Source organism: Eucalyptus grandis, chromosome 11 (assembly GCF_016545825.1).
Source record: "Eucalyptus grandis isolate ANBG69807.140 chromosome 11, ASM1654582v1, whole genome shotgun sequence".
Classification (NCBI taxonomy): Eukaryota; Viridiplantae; Streptophyta; class Magnoliopsida; order Myrtales; family Myrtaceae; genus Eucalyptus; species Eucalyptus grandis.
Window position 1 is genome coordinate 20,642,862 of NC_052622.1, and position 18,196 is coordinate 20,661,057.

The following is an 18,196-nucleotide window of genomic DNA, read 5'->3' on the forward strand; positions in this document are numbered from 1 at the left end:
ATCTCTCTCTCTCTCTCTCTCTTCAAAAGTTCTTTCCGGTTTCTTGAATTTGCTTTTCTTGTTATACATGCTCGGAGGTTGAAGAAAATACCAACAAATCATCCAAAGCAAGATGGATGCTTTCAAAAATATGGAACAGAATGTCAAGAACTTCTTACAGGGTGACTTTAAGAAATTTAAGTCAATCCAATAACACGGGTTTTGTAGCTTTTAGTGCATCGACTTTCTAGGTGTGTTGACACGTTCGATAAACTCGGCTGAGATTGATACAACAAAGGTTAGGTTAACAAGTCGCTCTAGAGCACTAGTTTAAGTATACTGAAAAAATGAAAAAAAAAAAAAAATTATTTGGACATCAAAAATTGGAGAACTGCCCGAAGATTAATTAGTTTAAATAGATAATTTTACAGAATCATTTTTTTGGTAAAAAAAAAAAATCATTTTTGAACAAGTGTTTTAAGCACACTCTTCGACATATTCCGTTGAAACCTCGGATGGAGATGGGACAGAATAAAATGGTACGGCGTGGTTGCTGTGCTGATCCGTGAGAAGTTGCCCACAAGAGAGATCAGAGAGAGAAGAAAGAAAAAGCCAAAAAGGAGGGATTTTTTTCCCTGTTTCGGTTGGGCCGTTTGAATGTTTTGATGCCAAACGGTTGATCTCTCTCTCTCTCTCTCTTCCCCTCTTCAGCATCTTCACGTTCTCCGTCTCTCTTCAAGCCGGCCACTTTCGAAAAGCACTGCGAAGCCATGAGAATGCTGCAGCTGCGACCGCTCGCCTTCGACCTGGCGCGAGCACGGCTTCCTTCGAGCGCCCCCGCGACACCCTTTGGCCCATTCAACTCCTGCGTGCAGAAGAGGTGGCGGAAACCGCTCGTCACCGCCCAGACCCGCCTGGAAGACCGAACCAGAGACCATAAGCTCGACAAGCTGGCGACCCACCTCGCCACCCTCAAGACCGCCCTCGGCCTCCTCGCCCTCATGTCCGCCCGCAGGAGAGGCCCCTACGTCTCGCTCCAGCTCATGTCTCGCTGGAGGGGCCTCGTCGGGCTCAACGTCGCCGTCGGGGCCTTCGTCCGCAAGCACTCCCACGTGTTCGAGGTATTTACTCACCCGCTCCGTAGGAAGTTATGTTGCAGAATTAGGCGCGGAATGAGGGAGCTGGTTAAGGAGGAGGAGGGTGTTGTTAGACGTATGGAATTGGAGTCTTTGAAGAGGGTGAAGAAGCTGCTGATGATGTCGGTGAATGGGAGAGTTCATGTGCACGCATTGAGGTTGATTAGGAGGGAATTGGGTCTACCCGAGGACTTCCGAGAGTCGATCCTGGCCAAGTACTCGCGGGATTTCAGGCTCGTTGATTTGGAAATTGTGGAGTTGGTGGAGAGGGATGAGGATTTGGGTGTCACCGAGATAGAGAAGTGGAGAGAGAAGGAGTATAGGGAAAAATGGTTGAGTGAGTTTGAAACTAGGTTCGCCTTTCCAATTAATTTCCCTACCGGTTTCAAGATCAAGGGAGGGTTTAGACAGAAGATGAAGAATTGGCAGAGGCTTCCATACGTGAAGCCATATGAGAGGAAAGAAATAGTGAAAGTGCGTACTTGCGGTGGTGTAGAGCGATTTGAGAAGCGGGCTGTTGCAATTATTCACGAATTGTTGAGCTTAACCATGGAGAAGATGGTGGAGGTGGAGAGATTAGCTCATTTCAGGAAGGACTTTGGTATGGAAGTTAACGTGCGTGAGTTACTTCTGAAGCACCCAGGAATTTTCTATATATCAACTAAAGGAAGCTCTCAGACTGTCTTTCTCAGAGAAGCTTATAGCAAAGGGTGTTTGCTCGAGCCAAATCCCATCTATGCTGTTCGCAGGAAAATGTTGGAGCTCCTTCTGTTAAGACGCCGGAATACTAAGGTATTATCAGTTATTGAGGAGGACAATTTGGTGCATACTGTAGATGAAGGTCATAAAAGAGAGGGAGATTGGGTAGTTCCCATATTGGAGAGTTTGGAAGGTCATGGAGTTGAGAGATGATCTGATTGTGATTGTTTACATCAAGAGATGATGCTTCTGGACCTGAAAATGAAATGGAGAGGTAGATGCATGTGCTAGAGTGATGAGGTTGCACAGTCCATGGTTCAGTAACATGCTTTTACTAGAGATGAGTTGCTTAATAAGTTCGTTTTACTGGACATCAAGATGGTTGGGATTTACTCAGGTAACATTGAAGGATGGGCTGAAGTAGTCATTCCATGGTGAGTGCATTCTTCTAGAATAACATTTGCTCAAATATCTTGTAATTAAGATGCATCCCTGACATGCTTTGATATCTTGTCACTTCTAAGTGCTTTTTCATAGAAAATTACCAGTTCCCTGATAAAAGTGGGCATCTTGCCCTGCCATTTCTTGAATACCACTGAAATTTTTAGGGTGTAATCCCTCCAGTAGATGTTTCCGTTTACATATTGAATTCTCCCATCCTGATATGATCTCAATGCTATGGTCCTTGATGCACGCTTGTCTGTTGTATAAGAGCAGTTTTATCTGTGCTCTCATAGGCAATAACAGCATAGTTAGGTTTTGTTTGGTGGTGGTTAGTTTATGCTTTTTGTTTATCCTTTCCTAAACTATAATTTACTTTTCTTTAAATTGTTCTGTTTGCTGTGATTGTATATTGATACTATTGCGTATTCCATTTTTCCTAGTGGATTTACACTATCTGTTCATTTATTGAGAAATGAGTTCGAATTATCTAATCCTGCTTTTCCACCACAGTTTCTTAGAGGACAATCTTGTCATGAAAAAGCTCGTGTTTTGTTCTGAAGGGGATACATGCGCTTACCGATTAGTTACATGATCATAATATCATTCAGAATACTCACTTTGCGTCTCCTTATTCTGCTTTCTACTGCCACCTGAAGTTTCCGCTTGAAATGTATATACATCTCATTTCTGAAATTGAAAAATTGGTTTACAATGATCTCCTTCTATTCTTAGGAATCCAAAGTGACTAACCAAAGTAACTGGAAACAGGGAAGACGTGGTTCATATATTGGATAACCAGATCAGGTCTATTCAGTTTAGTCCGCTGAAGAATTGGAGCTGTGTATTCTCAAAGAAATGTTTTAGTGTGTGGAGAAAGTAGTATATGGTGCAAGAAATAGCTACTGCTCTCTAATTAAAACAACATGCGTAGCCTTTGCACGCTTTCCTACCTTTGCTTCAAAATGGTAAGTCGGAGCTTTTTGCTTTACGATGGTAGTTGGAGCTTCAATTCGGGAATCCCATTTACTGGTTAATTTGCAATTGCCAAGACTCATATTCATCGAGCTATGAGGGTGCAGGACAGCAGTTTTTTATATTTAACTTTCGGTTGTGTCGAATTTTCATTAGGATTGCTTAGTTGTCCACTGAGGAAACATGTATTTTGAGATTATTCTTTCTCAAAGTTACCTGATTTCTATAATGGTCATAGCTATCAATTCAATGTTCACTTTCCCATGTCTACTTACCGCAGATATGAGTCTCCTGACAAAGTAAACTTATCCTAATAAAAAAGTTAGGACGTCTGCTGTCCGACGTGTATTAGAGATTTGACCCGCCAGCTAAACTGTTTATGATCGTATTCATTAGCAAGAATTAGGTTTTCCTTATTTTTGAGCAAGTAATCAGTGTCAGGACCATTGGCTTATAAGAATTGGAATAGAAAATTTGACATATGTTGAAATATTCTCTCACATCACTTGACAATGGGTCCCAAACGCTCTTCATATTTATGTGGTCTCCCTTCATCTATCAATTTAAGCTTTTGGGTTAGACTTTCTAACACCAGTGCTATCTTTTTCTTGAATGTGTGTAGTCAAAATTTCACATGTCCCTCGTAATCCGGCTTGCACGCCGCAAGCTTTTATAATTCGTATATTGTTAGCCTTGGAGCATTGTGAAATTACGCATAGATTTAAGGAGGAAGAAGTCTTTGCACAATGATGCTTGTAAGGATATGTAACACCCAGTGGAAATGAATAAAAAGAATTGGTTGGTGATTCTTTTTCAGTTTCGTTTGAATCCATGATGATGCCCTTGTTTTTTTATTGCTTCGAAGTGCATGACAAGGCTTTACAAGTGTCTTATCTTTTGGGCAATGGAAGATCCTTATGGTTTCCTGATAGAAGACAAATAGCCAGTTGTTGAATAGAACAGAGTGCGTTTCTCATGTGTACTTGGAAAGGTGAGCAATCATGTAGAGTCTGAACATTAGCAGGTCTTTTAACTGCTGGTAGAGGACATACTTTGTCCCTTATTGACCAACTCTTTGAAAACCAAACTAGACCGGCCGGTTCAGCGGGGCACAGGAGCCTGGTCCAGGCCTGTACTACTATGACCCAGACATGGACCCAGTCAAAATAGGATGCTGATCAAACTGGGTGAACTGGGAACTGGTTTGACTGGAGCTGGGAGATATACAAATGAAGAAGATGGGTACGGGTCAAGGGGTTCTACTCCTGACCTGTTTCATAGAAACGCTCAGCCAACTGAGTGGGTGCCTTTATTCATTTACCAAGACTGCATAATTACTTAACCACTTTCGCTACGCAATTTTAAGGAAGAGAATGGAAAATTGCCATGGAGGGAATTTGAACTCATAACCACAAGCTTCATGCCGAACAACCCCCACCATCTCAACTCGGGATAAGTTGGCGCTGAGCATAATGTTTAGTATGAATTCCATGTTCTATATAGTAATAAGTTATATTAACAAACCAGATGGATCAATTGGTTGAACGTGTATGCCAAGGACTCATTTGGTTTAGTCTCCATTATGGTTCGAGAAATAGTGCTATTGACTTGAAAGTATGCGCCTACGCTAGGCGTGGAAAGGTGATTCAGTTTTGCTCTATATTTGCTGAATGGGTTACATAGCTTGGGGCGCTAAAGCAGAAGTTGTGTGTTCAATTAAGATGTCTCAAGCATTTTTTGTCTTTGTTTGGTCTGTGGTGTGAGATTTCTTTCTGTCCATTCGGTAGTGTTCTAAGCTTCAAGTTGTGGAACTCAGACATTTCGATTTCTGATGTTAGCCAATCCAATAACTTTTTGGGATTCTAATTTTCACCTCATGTTGGTCCGCTTCGGTATTGTGTAATGTTCTTTCGAGTGAAAAATGTGACGATGTCATCTCTGCTCCGGAGTATGCGTTAGTCTTTTGAGCTTCTAGCATGTAGGAATACAAAGACTGGCAACCTTTCGGGAAAAGGGCTTGCTCATCTATGTGCCTTTGCCTTTTGGCGTGGTATCGAGGGACAACAAGAACTGCCATTACCCGTTATTTGTTTTGTGTTAGCACATGCCATGCGGACTCGGTTACTGCAACAATGACCTTTACGAAAAAGTTTATGCAGGTTCTTTTCATCAAAAATCATACTGTTCTCGCACGTTGGACTCGACTCAACTTAGTGAATCTCAGGATTTTGCGAGCGCGCGCGAGTCTTGCAAGAAAAACGAAGGCAATGGATGGGTTCCCGTGCATTGTGTGCAGCTAGTAACGGTATTGCCAATCTGCTCAGCTTTATCTGCGGCATTGCTATCAAGAATGGCGGAGGACGGGAACAAACACTACCGAGCACTGCTGCACGTGGCCGAAGCACGGAGTTGCCGGAAATGTTGCGAATTCAGCTCAAGGGGAATGCTTGTAAGATGGCGGAGGGGAGGGTCCGGTCCAGCAACGCAACCGTGGAGTCTCGCGACTTCTACCACTTGGCCGGGGACGGCAGCCAGACGAATCTCTTCCTATCGTGTAGATTCGAGGGGCTTCGTCTCTCGGTCCAAACTTTGTGTCTGAAAAGATTGCTTATTGCCTAGACAACCTTCTTTAAGCTCATGAAATCACACAATACTTCTATACAACTTTGTCTGAGTCCATACATTGTTTCGAAAAACACAGAGAATGTCTGTCTTATCCTCTCTAATGTCAGCAACTTTTGTTTATTATACCGCGTGATCAGCCGCTAATCTTTTCCTCCTCGGAGATGACGCCACGCGATCGCCAGCACGCGGTCACGCGTCGGCCCGAAGCGAATCTACAATGCGGTGGGTGGCGACCATTCAAAAGGGCCCACGAAAAGGAGGGCGAGGGAGGGGGGGCCCCCCACCCTCCTCTCTTTAAATGCCCCAGTCCAACGTGGGAGGGTCCAAAGGTCAAACGCCACGTCGTCAACCGACGACTTTGACCCCCCCGGCTCTCCCCTATCTCATCTCGAGAATCCTCCCCTGGCGTGCGTAGGTCAACAACCTCCCTTCCCCGCTACCCCCCGCCCCCTTCATTATCACGACTCCCACGTCATGGGTGACGCCCCGCGGGCCCCCACCTCCGCCCACCACCACCACCCATCCCAATCCCTTACCGTGCGCTCCGCCGCGTGGGGCCGCGGGATCCCCGGCGAGGGACAGGAGGGAGGAAGCAAGTCAGCGGCCGCGATCATGTGTGGTGGTGGTGGAGAGTCAAGCGGAAAATGACGACGACTCGGCAAATGGTACGATGGGAAGTACTGACGGCTGACTGCACTCCTCTGGTTTAGCCCGTCATCTTTGACTCTCCCCCCTCCTTTCCTTTTTTTCCTCTCTTTCGCTTCCGTTGCTGCCCTCCCTTCTTCCTTCGAATCGTTTCGCACGTCTCAGTACGGTGTGGGGATGCTCTTGACGTTGAAGTGAATCCAATGCGCCCCGTCACATGAGATGATGGTGCGCAAGTGGGTGATGCACGAGGATATGTCTCCCTTTCTTACCGTTTTACCGTGCTCGCTAAATTCGAAATGTCCCGACGAAGGACGGTGTTCATCCACGGTGGATGGATCGGCCGAGTCGAATTCAGAGGATGGACCACGATCGGTGTGGACCGGGTTGACCTATTCAAAGGATGTTATTCCATTCTCTCATGTACATACATGGAGACTATCTATCCAACATCCACATAAATTAATGATCATTTTTCTTTTATAATACTTTTTTCTTGTTGGGCTAAACTTGTTAAGTTAGTATGCTCTAAATTTAGCATTAAAAGTACTTCAAATTACCATCTTTCTCGCACAATCAAGTGACTGATCCGATGATCACTGGAGAGAAGATGGCCATATATGTTCATCGCCAGACCATTTTTTTCACCTGACTTGAAAATGTCCATTTTAGGTCTTGAATGGACAAGATCTCAATCCATGTGCCCCTACTCGAGTGTTCCTATGAGCAGATGCATATGCGCGTGCAAGAAGGCCGAAATCGTGAATCACAGAAGATGAGTATATGCAATGGTTCGCAAATTGGTCGGGCTCGTAATTCGCTTTCGACACGTGTTTGATGTTTTTTCCTGATTTGGCCTGGACCTTCAACCATATTGTCTTTACTTATATGACCTAGTCCCGACATCACAGCATCCGATAGTCAATGAGAGAGCCGATGGGTAAAATCTTCAAATCGAGAGCTAGCAGATCCGCCTGCCTTAAGGTTAAAATCCTCAAATCATGGCGACGGATGCTCTCGACTTTTCTTAATATTGCTAGTTGGGGAATATTAATCTACATAACTTGTACGAGTTGCATGCAACTATTTCGCCATGTCACTTTCGGTTTGGCGATTTTGACACCCGCAAAGATGCGCCACATATTTTAGAATATGTTTCCTAACCAATGTGCATCTCTAGAAACTGTTCCTAACTACAAAAATTCTTTTATCTTTATTTACATTCATTCCCTCTCTTTTTTTTTTCTTTTGTTTGCCAAAGTTCCTAACTACTAACCTCTTGTATTAATGAGCAAAAAATTCTAGTTGGTCCACTTCTGAACAAATAGAGAATCCCACACCTGAAAAAAAGAAAACATTTTTTGTATTTATTCTATTACAAACACTGAAATATATATACCGCTACATATCTGGAGCCTAGCCATTCGGGCATCGCCATGCGAAGCTTGAAATTCAAGGTATACCGAAAATATAAACCACAAACACTGTTCAAAGTTCTAACCGGTCCAATTCGGCATGGTGAAGTAATCATCGGATTACGCAAGGTGATCGTCACATGAAATATCATCGTTTCCTATTTCACCAACCCTTTTAATTCTTTCAAGAAAAGAAAAGAAAAGAAAAACCTTTTAATTCGAAGCTTTTTATAACCATTTTCCCAGCACCCTTTATTTAATCCCTTTATTTTCTATATTTATTTATTTATAATTGGCGGACGTAGCTTTCGTGGCTGACGTCACAGTGCCTGTCATCTTTTTCCAAAAAAAATTATTCGTATTTTTTTTTTCCCGAACGGTGTGATTTGGACAGCCATGCGATGCGGTTGTCCAAAACAGCGACCTCGTTTTGTCTTGATTCTCCCGCGTCATCCCATGCCTTGTTCCATAAGGCTGGGTCAAGCCCTCAATTATAATTAATTAATTAATTAATTAATTAACCGATTGGCAAAAATCCAAGCACACTTTAGTTGCAAAATACCTAATTTTCATAGCTGTCATTTCGGATACAATGTATAATGTCCTTAAATAAAATTCAAAATTTACCGTCACCCATGTGAAAGTACAAACCTATTTTTCAACGACCAATATTGGATTAAGATGATCGCATAAATGTCGTTATCTGAATTGGTACAATTAATTTGGCACCACATGCATTGCATGGGCATTTCCATCATTTCCTCCGTAGTTTTCGTTATCTTGATTATGACTTTTACTCCCATTTTGGGGCCTTGGAAAGGTTGGCTAATGCCGCCTCCCTTTCAATCTAATTAGCTAAAGTTGTAGAGACAATTAGAACAATAAATTCGATCGTGCAAAGGGAAATTTTATTTTTTTTCAATTAATTAGTGAGAGGGGGAGTTTCTTGCAAAGCTAAATAAGCATAATTATAATTAATTAAGTAATTAATTAAATGATTGATTGATTAATTGAATAAAAAGAAAAATAAAAAGGAAAAAGAGTCATGTTCGAGTGCGACACCACCACCTCGGGCCAACGTTGCAAAACGTTTGCGTGATTGATTCGACAAAGTCGTGTCAACTCATGGGATGCGTCAAATAGCTAAATTAATTTGAACCCCACTTTGGCAACTTTTTAATTCCCTCAAAAACTTTCGATTATAATACTCATTAACTTAGGTGTGACCATGATCTTTACGTCCTCCTTGCTGATTTTTATATTGGATCCTCCTCTGTTTATTTGATTAAAAAAAGGGCGATCGAGAGATCTTATCACGACCTAAGTCAATTCTAATATAACCCAAGCTACCGCCCCCACCTAACGCATTTCGCGCGCCGGGATATTATTATCTTACGCAGCTTTTTTGACTCGAGTAAAAATTAACTCCATACGACCGCGTCAAAGCTTAGTAGGATTGATCTAGAAACAAGCCGAAATAACATATTGGATAAAAATTGCTCTCGCGTCCGCCACCCTATACGGGTCGTTCGCCACCCAGACCCCTAGGGTTTCTCTCGACGTGGGCGACACCGGTGAAGCTCCGATAGCAATAGATTGTCTGGTCGAGGTCTTTTCAGCACCGCCTTCGCCTCCACTGTACACGTCGAGCCTGAGCAAGTCCTTAAAACACTCACGGAGGAAATAGGCGGGAGAACCACCCTGGGATGAGAGACCCCGCGCTGTCCTTCTATTCCCTCTCTGTCGAAAAGACAGAGATAGGCAGGGAATTAGGGGGCCTTGCGGTGGTGAAGGTAGACACCACATCAGGACTTCGGTTCTGGCTACTACTAGGTAGGCAGGTATGGTAGCCTCCCGCGCATAAAATGAGTAAGGGTGGATTAAATGTCCAGAGTTGAGTTGACACACCTAACGGCACTGTCAACAACCACAGGTTAACCCAGTTCCCCCGGTTGTTGACAGTGCCGAATATCTTTTCGCAAGACAAAAAGTGAGGGCCTAATACTCTGGAAAGACATTATTATCTTATGCGGCCCTTTTGACTTGAGTAAAGATTAACTCCATACGACCGCATCAAAGCTTAGTAGGATGGATCTAGAGACCAGCCAAAAGAGAAACCATTTAAAAAATTGTTCTCGCATCCTCCATCTATGCGGGTTGTTCGCCGCCCGGACTCCTTGGTTTCTTTCCACTAAGGAGATGCCGGCAAAGCTTCAACAGATATAGATTGTCTAGCCGAGGTTTTTGTGGCACTGCCTACGCCTCTGCCATGCTCCTAAATATATTTTCACAAGACGAAAAACGAGCGCTTAATACTCTGAAAAAACCTCCAACTTTAGCTCTTATCTCAATTCTACCTACCTTTTATCACATAAAAAACCTTCAATTTTAAGTCATGTCCCAACTTTACTCCAAAACTTTCCTTTTGTCCTATAGAAAACCTCAACTTTAAATCCAATCTCAATTATACACTCATTTTTTTTTTATCTCATAAAAAACTTCTAACCTAGTACCAACTCGACCCTAAACTTTCTTTCGTCTCGAAAAAAAATGCCAGCTTTAAGTCCAGTTTGAATTTTATTCTATATTTTTTTGTTCTCATAAAAGATTACAAACTTTTACTTGAATCCCAAATCCACTTTCCATTAACTCTCTGTCAAAAATAGCCCTTAGTTTGTGCTCGTCAATCTCTAGTGCTCAAGTATGTTCCATCTTTAGCAGTCAGAAAGCTCGTGCTTGGAACGCTTGAACAACTCATGCTTGAGAGTTTTTCATCTCTCAGTTATCAACGAGAAATTTCTTATTAATGTACATGTTAGTAGTTTTTTTATGAGACCACACAAATTTTACGGTAAAATTAGGACTGAACGGTAAAATTGGGATAAAGCCGGGAGTGGGGCCTTTTTCATGTGTAAAAATATTAGCATAGAATTAGTACATGATCTAAAGTTGAGGATTTTTTATGCGACAAAAATAAGGTTATAGTAAAATTGGGACTAGAATTAGGATCAAAGTTAAAGTTGAAGGCTGTTTAGGATGTTAGGCCGAAAAATCGAGAGAAAGATGATTATCGTCTTCACCGAAAGGGAGCGTTGCTTAATGACAATCCAAGACGGATCGAATCTCACTAATTAAACGTGATTTTGCAAGTTTCTTTTTTTTAAAACCTGTCCAATCCGTCGTAAGGGGGTTGATAGGTACGTCGGTGTTTGCATGTGGGGGAGTGTTTCAAAGTGGCCAAGCTATTTCCATGTATCGACAAGGAATTCCACTGGTGCTCAATTGATAGTCTAAAACGCTAGATTCCAATTCCGTGAAATGTCACGCGAAGATGGGATTACGTTTTTATAATATAATAATGCGTGTGGATTAAACTAATTCCATTCGATTTTGAGTATTTGGTAAGCAAACCTCACAAATTCGGGCAATCCTTATCGCCTTTTTATCAAATCATTTCGTTAAGAGAGCCAATCGCACAAAGTTGCTTCGTTCGTCTTTCCTCATCTTTCCTTAGTCGTTAGTTTCGACGTCGATTGAATTGTTTTGGCTCATTTATAGGTGAATACATTATAAGCATGGGAATCGAGGTGTCTTTTCGAGCAAAAGAAATGGTTCCAAATAGTTTTTGACAATCTGGAATCAACTGCAAGCTCAAGAGAGAGAGCATCCGAAATCATTTAACGAGATCGCATTGATAAGTCGTTTCACCTTTTTTTCTTTTTCTTTTGTTGAAATTTTGCGTGCCCCTCTAATGACCCGTGTATCTTATGGTCACCGTACCCTTTTTTCTTTTTCTTTTTTAGATTTGCGTGCGTCTCTAGTGACCGATGCGTCATATGGTGACAAGGGATCCAACCCCTTCGACCTCCGAATCTTGCATAGCATTGATTGAGAAAATCTATCCAATATACGTTTTAGGCAAAGAACAAATCTAGACGGTGCCACGCGTTCGAAATCTGTCGTTCTAGAGAAATCAAAACGAAAAGGCCCTACAAAATATTGAATCGCATGGTCCGCAAGACGGTACAACCATGTGTCATAAATTTTTTATTTCCATCTAACTTTTTCTCTATGGTTACCGATGAGTGACGACTCGACCTAGAGCAAACCCTCTCTCCCGCACCCACGAAATAGAAACCCCAACCCGGGGACACGATCTTGCACCCTCCCTTCTCCTTTTTGTTTTTGGCTTTTTTATGTGGTCACCCACAAGCTGATGTATTCGGGTCGGGTGTCGGGTCGGGTGTCGGGTCTATGCCACGCCGACGCTTACGCCTGCGCCTACGCACCTAACTGTACGGCTTCTAGATCTCCTCTTCTTCTTGTCCACGTTATTATTCCTTCCCTATGCAAAAGCCGACACGACAATTTGCATTCTCACCCCCCAAAACTTTGACAAATCTCTGTTGCGAAAACGCCCAACTTTCGCCATCGGAGAAGAAGTTAATCCCTCCGACGACCTAGCGAAAATCCCATATTGAACCCCGTGGGGTGACAATAGTTAGGCGAGATCTTTCGTCAACTCGGTCCGGTCCGAGTTCAGTCCCGACGGACCCTCCCGTCGGGTTTCGACCCGAGTCGGCGGGCGGCGGTTACTATATCGAAAGGCGAAGCGAGGGCAGGGTAGAGACCCGATTCTTGAAGCGCAGTTTTTTGAGTGAAAGTTCAGAACTTTGCGTGCGGAATAAGTAAAAATAAAGGCTCGAATTTGAAGAAATGGAGAGCACTATGATATACCCATAACTATTAACATATACCCGACCCGACCCGGTCGTCCCCCCCTCAATGTCCCTCTCCATCCCTCTTCCTCTCCTCTCCTCTCCTCGCTGCAACAATTACAAGAACTCCCACGTATCATCTATCCCCATCCATATGCAGAAACGTGCCGACCCAACGGGGGGGCGATTTGCAAAATCAGAAAAAGAAAGGGCTGATGAAAAAATTAAACGAAAAAAAAAAAAAAAAAACCGGAAGGGAGCTAAAAATTAATCGGTCACATGGCATTAGGCGCTCCACGACTCTAGAGTGGGAAACCCCGCGAACGACGCGTAATCGAAGCCGCCGGAGCCGGCGCCGGCGCCGCCGACCGCCTCCAAGAACGACAGATGTTCCTTCGCCGCGCCGCCCGCGCCGGCCATCTCCTGCTGCTCCTGCTCCTGCTGCTGCTGCTGCTGCTGGTTGCGGTGGGTCATGGCGTGGTGGTCCAGCAAGAACGCCGACGTGTCGAGCGTAGGCAAGCACCCGCTCGCGGCGGCGGCGGCAGCGGCCGCGGAAGAGGCGACCAAGCGGCCGCCGCCGAGCCTCTGCGGCTCCGGCTTAGGATCGGGGCCGGCAACTGGAGGCCCGCGCCGACGAACCTGGCGCCGGTCACCTGCTGCACCATCTGGCGGAAGTTGGCCGGGTCGGCGGTTATGTAGGTGGTCTGGGACTTCTTGGAGGCGCGCGACTTCCGCTTCGAGACCTTCCCCGACGCGCCGGGGACGGAGGCTCGCTGCCGCTTCGACGCCGTGACCTCCTGGTCGGACCCCATGGGAGCCGAGGCGGGGGCAGCGGCGGCGGCGGCGGCGGCGGCGGCGGGGGTAGAAGGCGCGGGCTCGGAGTTGTGCTTGAGGAAGGGGAGACGACGTCGGGGGTGAGGGTGTCGGAGGAGTTGTTGGAGTTGTTAGAGGTGGTGGTGGTGGCGGCGGCCGTGGCGGCCGTGGCGGCGGCGAAGGAATTCTGGAGGGCCTTGGTGAGGGTCTCGGTGTCGCGGGAGTAGGCCTCGGTGAACCAGGGGTCGATGAAGCCGGGACGGGTGAAGGTCCAGGGGTCAACGCTCATCATGTGGTCGGACGACGCCATTGCTGGGTTACCCTCGAATCGCTCTCGCTCTCTCTCTCACTTTCTACTCTATGTATGGATCGAAGCCCGCCGGAAGAAGCTTATCGAACTAGGGAGAGAGGCGTAAGAGAGGAGGAGAGGTGGTCTGCAGCTGACGAGAGACTGAGAGGGGAGGGGGGTAGTCAAGAGCGGTCAGCTGAAGCAGAGGAAAACTCAGTGCGCCTGTCGCCGTGAAGAAGAAGAAGAAGAAGAAGAAAATGGCGAAATCGAAGGCGGACAGAGAGAGAGAGAAAGAGAGAGAGATGGAGAGGATGAAATGGGGAGGAAAGAGGAGATGGTGGGCTACATTTATATAGGCGGTGTCATCATCTTCAGTCGTATGTAGATAGAGAGGGAGGGAGAAACCGCGTCGTTCGGGGGAGACACGCGTCAGCTTCTGTAGGGAAATCGAGAACCCAATGGGCCAACCCTCACCCCTCACCCTCCTTAACCATGGTTTAATCTCTCTCCCTCTCCCTCTCTAGACTCTTGTTAAATATTTTATGTTCGATTTCACCCGGTTCTTCCCCTAGGGCCTATAGATTTTCTATATTTTCTTTCCAAAAATTATTCGTTCCTTCGTTTTGAAAAATTCACATGATGCAGCACATCGTTATATCATCTTTAAAATGCCGTACATCTGGAATTAATCTAGATTCCATATCATTTTCAATTTTACTTAGTCATGCCTTCTAGAATAAGTCAGAACTCAATAACCCCGTAATTGATCAAATCGTACGAACAATAATTTTAAGATATGTACCATCTATTTCGAGAGATGATAACATGTATAAATTAGGTCGCCTTTGGTCATTTATGTCATCCCTCCATCAATTTTTCTTCTTCTGTTTCTTTGAAGCAACTGAGAAAGTGGGTTTGGTCTGAGAATTCCTATAAAAGGAGGGATGTGGTCGTGAAGCTTCGAGGACAAAATCTAGCGAACTTAAAGGGCTGCCATTTTTAGGATTAGTGCGCTAATCCGGGAATTTTTTGCTAAAACGGATTAGGAATATCTCCCAAGTTCTCCTCCCAGGAGGCAGAAGCGGGGGGCGGGTTGAGTCGCTGAGCTGAGCCCAGCGCGCGAGTCAGCTCCGACAGGCGCCGCCGAAGCCGCGTCGTCGGCGCTCGCCGCTCGGCTCGTTAACGCGTAATCTCGCCTCCCTAGGTGCCTTTTCGCTCCTGACCATTTTTCATCCTTTTCTTTATTATTTTTCTCGTTTCGTATTTTTTATTCCGTTTCTTAATTTTCGCGCCGGAGAAGACCATTTCCGTCAAACCCACACGTACAGCAGCCCAGTGGAACTGCCGCAACGAACGAAAGAAAGAAAGAAAGAGAGAAAAAATCTACTAAAAAGATTTCCAGAACAAAGAAAAAAATAGATAAATATTATAAAGAGAGGTTTAATTTCGACATCAAAAGCGGCGCCCGATTATTCGTGTCCTATTTTGAAAACTTCGGTTCCGAGAATAATATAATATGCATGAACCATGTTAATGACCGTCTTTATAACGCTTGTTGATTTGGAATGGCAGCCTTTTTCCAAAAGCATATGATAGCATAGACTTGCCTAGACAAACGATGCATTGAAGAAATCGTGCAAATCTTTTGATTATTTAAATAAGCACCGCCTTTCGAATGCTCATCACGAAATCGTGTCCGTCAACGAGTTTTCGCTAAATTTGTCCTTGGTCATCGAGCCAAGTCGCTAGAGCCACTGAACCGAGTGTAAATACCGCTTAACGTAACTCTTTTATTGTCTGATCATGTCTGTTTCGAGTTTCGAGCGGTCCTAATATAATTCTACAACACGTAATCCTTTTTTTTTTGCCTACAATGCTTTAGAGTAAGAATAAAGAAACCGTGTTCTCAAAATATTTTATGCACCGCAAATGTGTGATACCATAACTATAAATTTACAGAAAAGGAGACAACAACTCATGTCTGACCTAGTTAAGAAATTTTTTTTTTTATATATATATATTTTAAATGGTCTCTTACAACTTTTAAATTGATTAGTTAAGAAAAATATTTCCATTATCGATAAATAAATTAATTTATGTCTCACTTTTTGTCCATTTATTTTTATAATTAATTAATCTTTTTAAAAACACACCATGTAAGTCGTTAATTTTCAGCAAAACAGACGGATTTGGATTGGAATGCAGTAGCTGTCGATTGACTAATGGCGCTCCAACAGTACGGACAGAGATTGGATTTCAAAAATTAAAATCAAGACGTTAAGATGGAAGACATTGACAAATATCTTCAGTCAAACACCGCGGTTTAAATTTATGTTATTATTATTATTATTATTATGGGGGGCAGAGCGGATGGACGATGGCGATCCTTGTAACTTGTGGCGCTTTTTAAAGGGCGCAAAATTAACTTAAAAATGCCCAAGGCCCCCTGTCCTCCTCGTAAAGAGTTAAAAACCGACGGCGGGGCCCTCAAAAGAGCTGAAAGCGCGTGGGTCCCACCACCCCCGTCTCTCTCCATTATTAATCTCGAGGAATCTCAGTTTTTTTCCCCCATCCTTTTCTGATTTTTCTAATTTTTTAATTTAATTATTTTTCGCTTTTTCAATATATATAATATATGTATACATTATATATATATCCCCATCATCTCCATCGGTGCACACGTCAGATATTCCGAAATCTCCATCATTGGACAGCGACGGAGTGGTAGGCTTGAAATGGAGGGGCTTGATTGAGCTCTTGAAATGGACTAGAGAATCGCCCTCCTCCGTTTTTTAATTTTTTCTTTTTCGGCGGCCCGATTGAGAAGTTTAGGAACATAAGTTTCAATCTTAATTAACGGGTTAATAGTGTCAATCAGATGTGTTAAGAGACCTGTCTATATTGTAGCTTCTGTCTAATGAGTAATTTTGAAAAATGCATTGATATCCGTACATTTCGAGATATTTTGAAAATCGAATCTTGATCGTAGCCTTTCGATGGTCTTTGGTTATGTACCTATAGCTGTCACGTGTTGTCAACGAGTGCCATAGGATGCTTGTCAATTATACTTAATGAAAAAGGGTACATAATATAGGAGAAGAGTACTGTTTTGAATCAGTAACATTTCTTTCGGGTGGGTGTTTGATAAGTAGTATTTCTTGTGTACTCATTATCAGAAAATGTTCATTCTTTGGAATTTGAAAGAAAATGGAAACACTATCCTTGAAGATAATACCCGAGAAGGTGCAAAACTTGGGCGCATTTGCTCTCAGGTGTGCCTAATGCATTTTTTATTGTTTAGTAAACTAAACCTAGTAACAAGGCAAAACCAAAGGGAGCTTTCCGAGCGACACAGGACAAAAGAAAATGTGAAAGATTAAGCTTTTTGAGATGCTATTCTACAATGGATAGGGTTTGGGTCCGCTTTCTTCGCTCGTGTGAATGCACCACATGAGTGATGGCTGTTTAACATGATACGAGCTGCCTAACGGTGAAAAGCACTCGTGCATCGTGACATTGCGCCTACCAATATGAGAGCCTCAATCTAAATCATCACAAGAAGCAAAAAAGCTCTCCCAACAGCAGCTTCGACCCTAGTAGTGTCAAGATTATGCACCCTTTTTAGGGCAAGTGAAGCAAAGCCTAGAACAGGCTTCTATAGGAGAGAGAAATGGTATGGTTTTCGATTGCACACCACTTAGAGGTAAGTGTATTAAAAGCCCTAAGAATAGCCGAAAAAGAGCAAGAAGAGAGTTAGTGGTCCTAGCATTTTCGAGAATGAACAGTCACACTTTATGTAGGAGAGGCTTGAGAGCTGGCTAGGCATCCATTTAGAGGCGCTCTATCCTTGAGTTACGTAGATATTAGGTTATTTATAGATAGCGTGTACGTGTATATATGAATATATATATATACACAATATCGACATTTCACAATTTTCTATCGATTAGCAAAAGAGCACGCGTGTTACTTACAAAACAAAATACTGCACAAAGTATCGAATTCATGGACGCTTCTACAAGTTACAACACCATACTGTAGGATATCAAAATATCAATGTTGAGTTGTCACTCATGAGTAGATAGATGATAATTGTCTGATAATATTAATAATGTAGGATAGTACTATTGATAGATTTTTTTTTTTTTAAGCTTGGGGCAGAGGTGTGGTCTAGAAATGGGGGAGCTAGTGTAGACATATTAGGCAAAAGAACAGGGGCAAAATTAGGGTTTGGTACAATCGCAGACGATGCCGTCCACCCTATTCTCGTTTCAACTTCGTCACCCTACCACCTCAAATTGCACCTACTTGTACATAGATATAGCACGATTCATTTTCGACTAGGACCCGTAGCTAAGGATGAGGTGACCAAAAACCAATTGCAACTAATCACCCGATTTCATCTCTACTAAAACGGCCTCCTATTACAAGATGGCACGGTGGATTACAAGAGATCATTTC

The 18,196-nt window shown here is 43.5% G+C and overlaps 2 protein-coding genes across 5 annotated transcripts; one reads left to right on the top strand and one right to left on the bottom strand.

Moving 5' to 3' along the window:
* The first annotated feature begins 563 nt into the window (after nt 1-563).
* Nucleotides 564-5,935, top strand: LOC104425406 (protein ROOT PRIMORDIUM DEFECTIVE 1). 4 transcript variants are annotated; one of them, XM_039305651.1, is made up of 3 exons: nt 564-2,248; nt 2,991-3,223; nt 5,390-5,935. In XM_039305651.1, exon 1 carries the CDS (start codon nt 750-752, stop codon nt 2,025-2,027), a length of 1,278 nt encoding a protein of 425 aa, XP_039161585.1. In that variant the 5' UTR covers nt 564-749; the 3' UTR covers nt 2,028-2,248; nt 2,991-3,223; nt 5,390-5,935. The 4 variants fall into 4 exon arrangements, with proteins under 4 accessions (XP_039161585.1, XP_010036403.2, XP_010036401.2 ...); XM_010038101.3 differs by lacking the exon at nt 2,991-3,223; XM_010038099.3 differs by lacking the exon at nt 5,390-5,935 and having other exon boundaries at nt 2,991-5,381.
* Nucleotides 5,936-12,918: 6,983 nt separating this feature from the next.
* LOC104425405 (POU domain, class 3, transcription factor 3) lies at nt 12,919-13,756 on the bottom strand. Its single transcript, XM_039305165.1, has 2 exons — nt 13,441-13,756; nt 12,919-13,298 (listed from the first exon to the last, which is right to left on the bottom strand). The coding sequence occupies exons 1-2, from the start codon at nt 13,754-13,756 to the stop codon at nt 12,919-12,921; spliced, it is 696 nt and encodes a 231-aa protein (XP_039161099.1).
* Nucleotides 13,757-18,196: the final 4,440 nt, after the last annotated feature.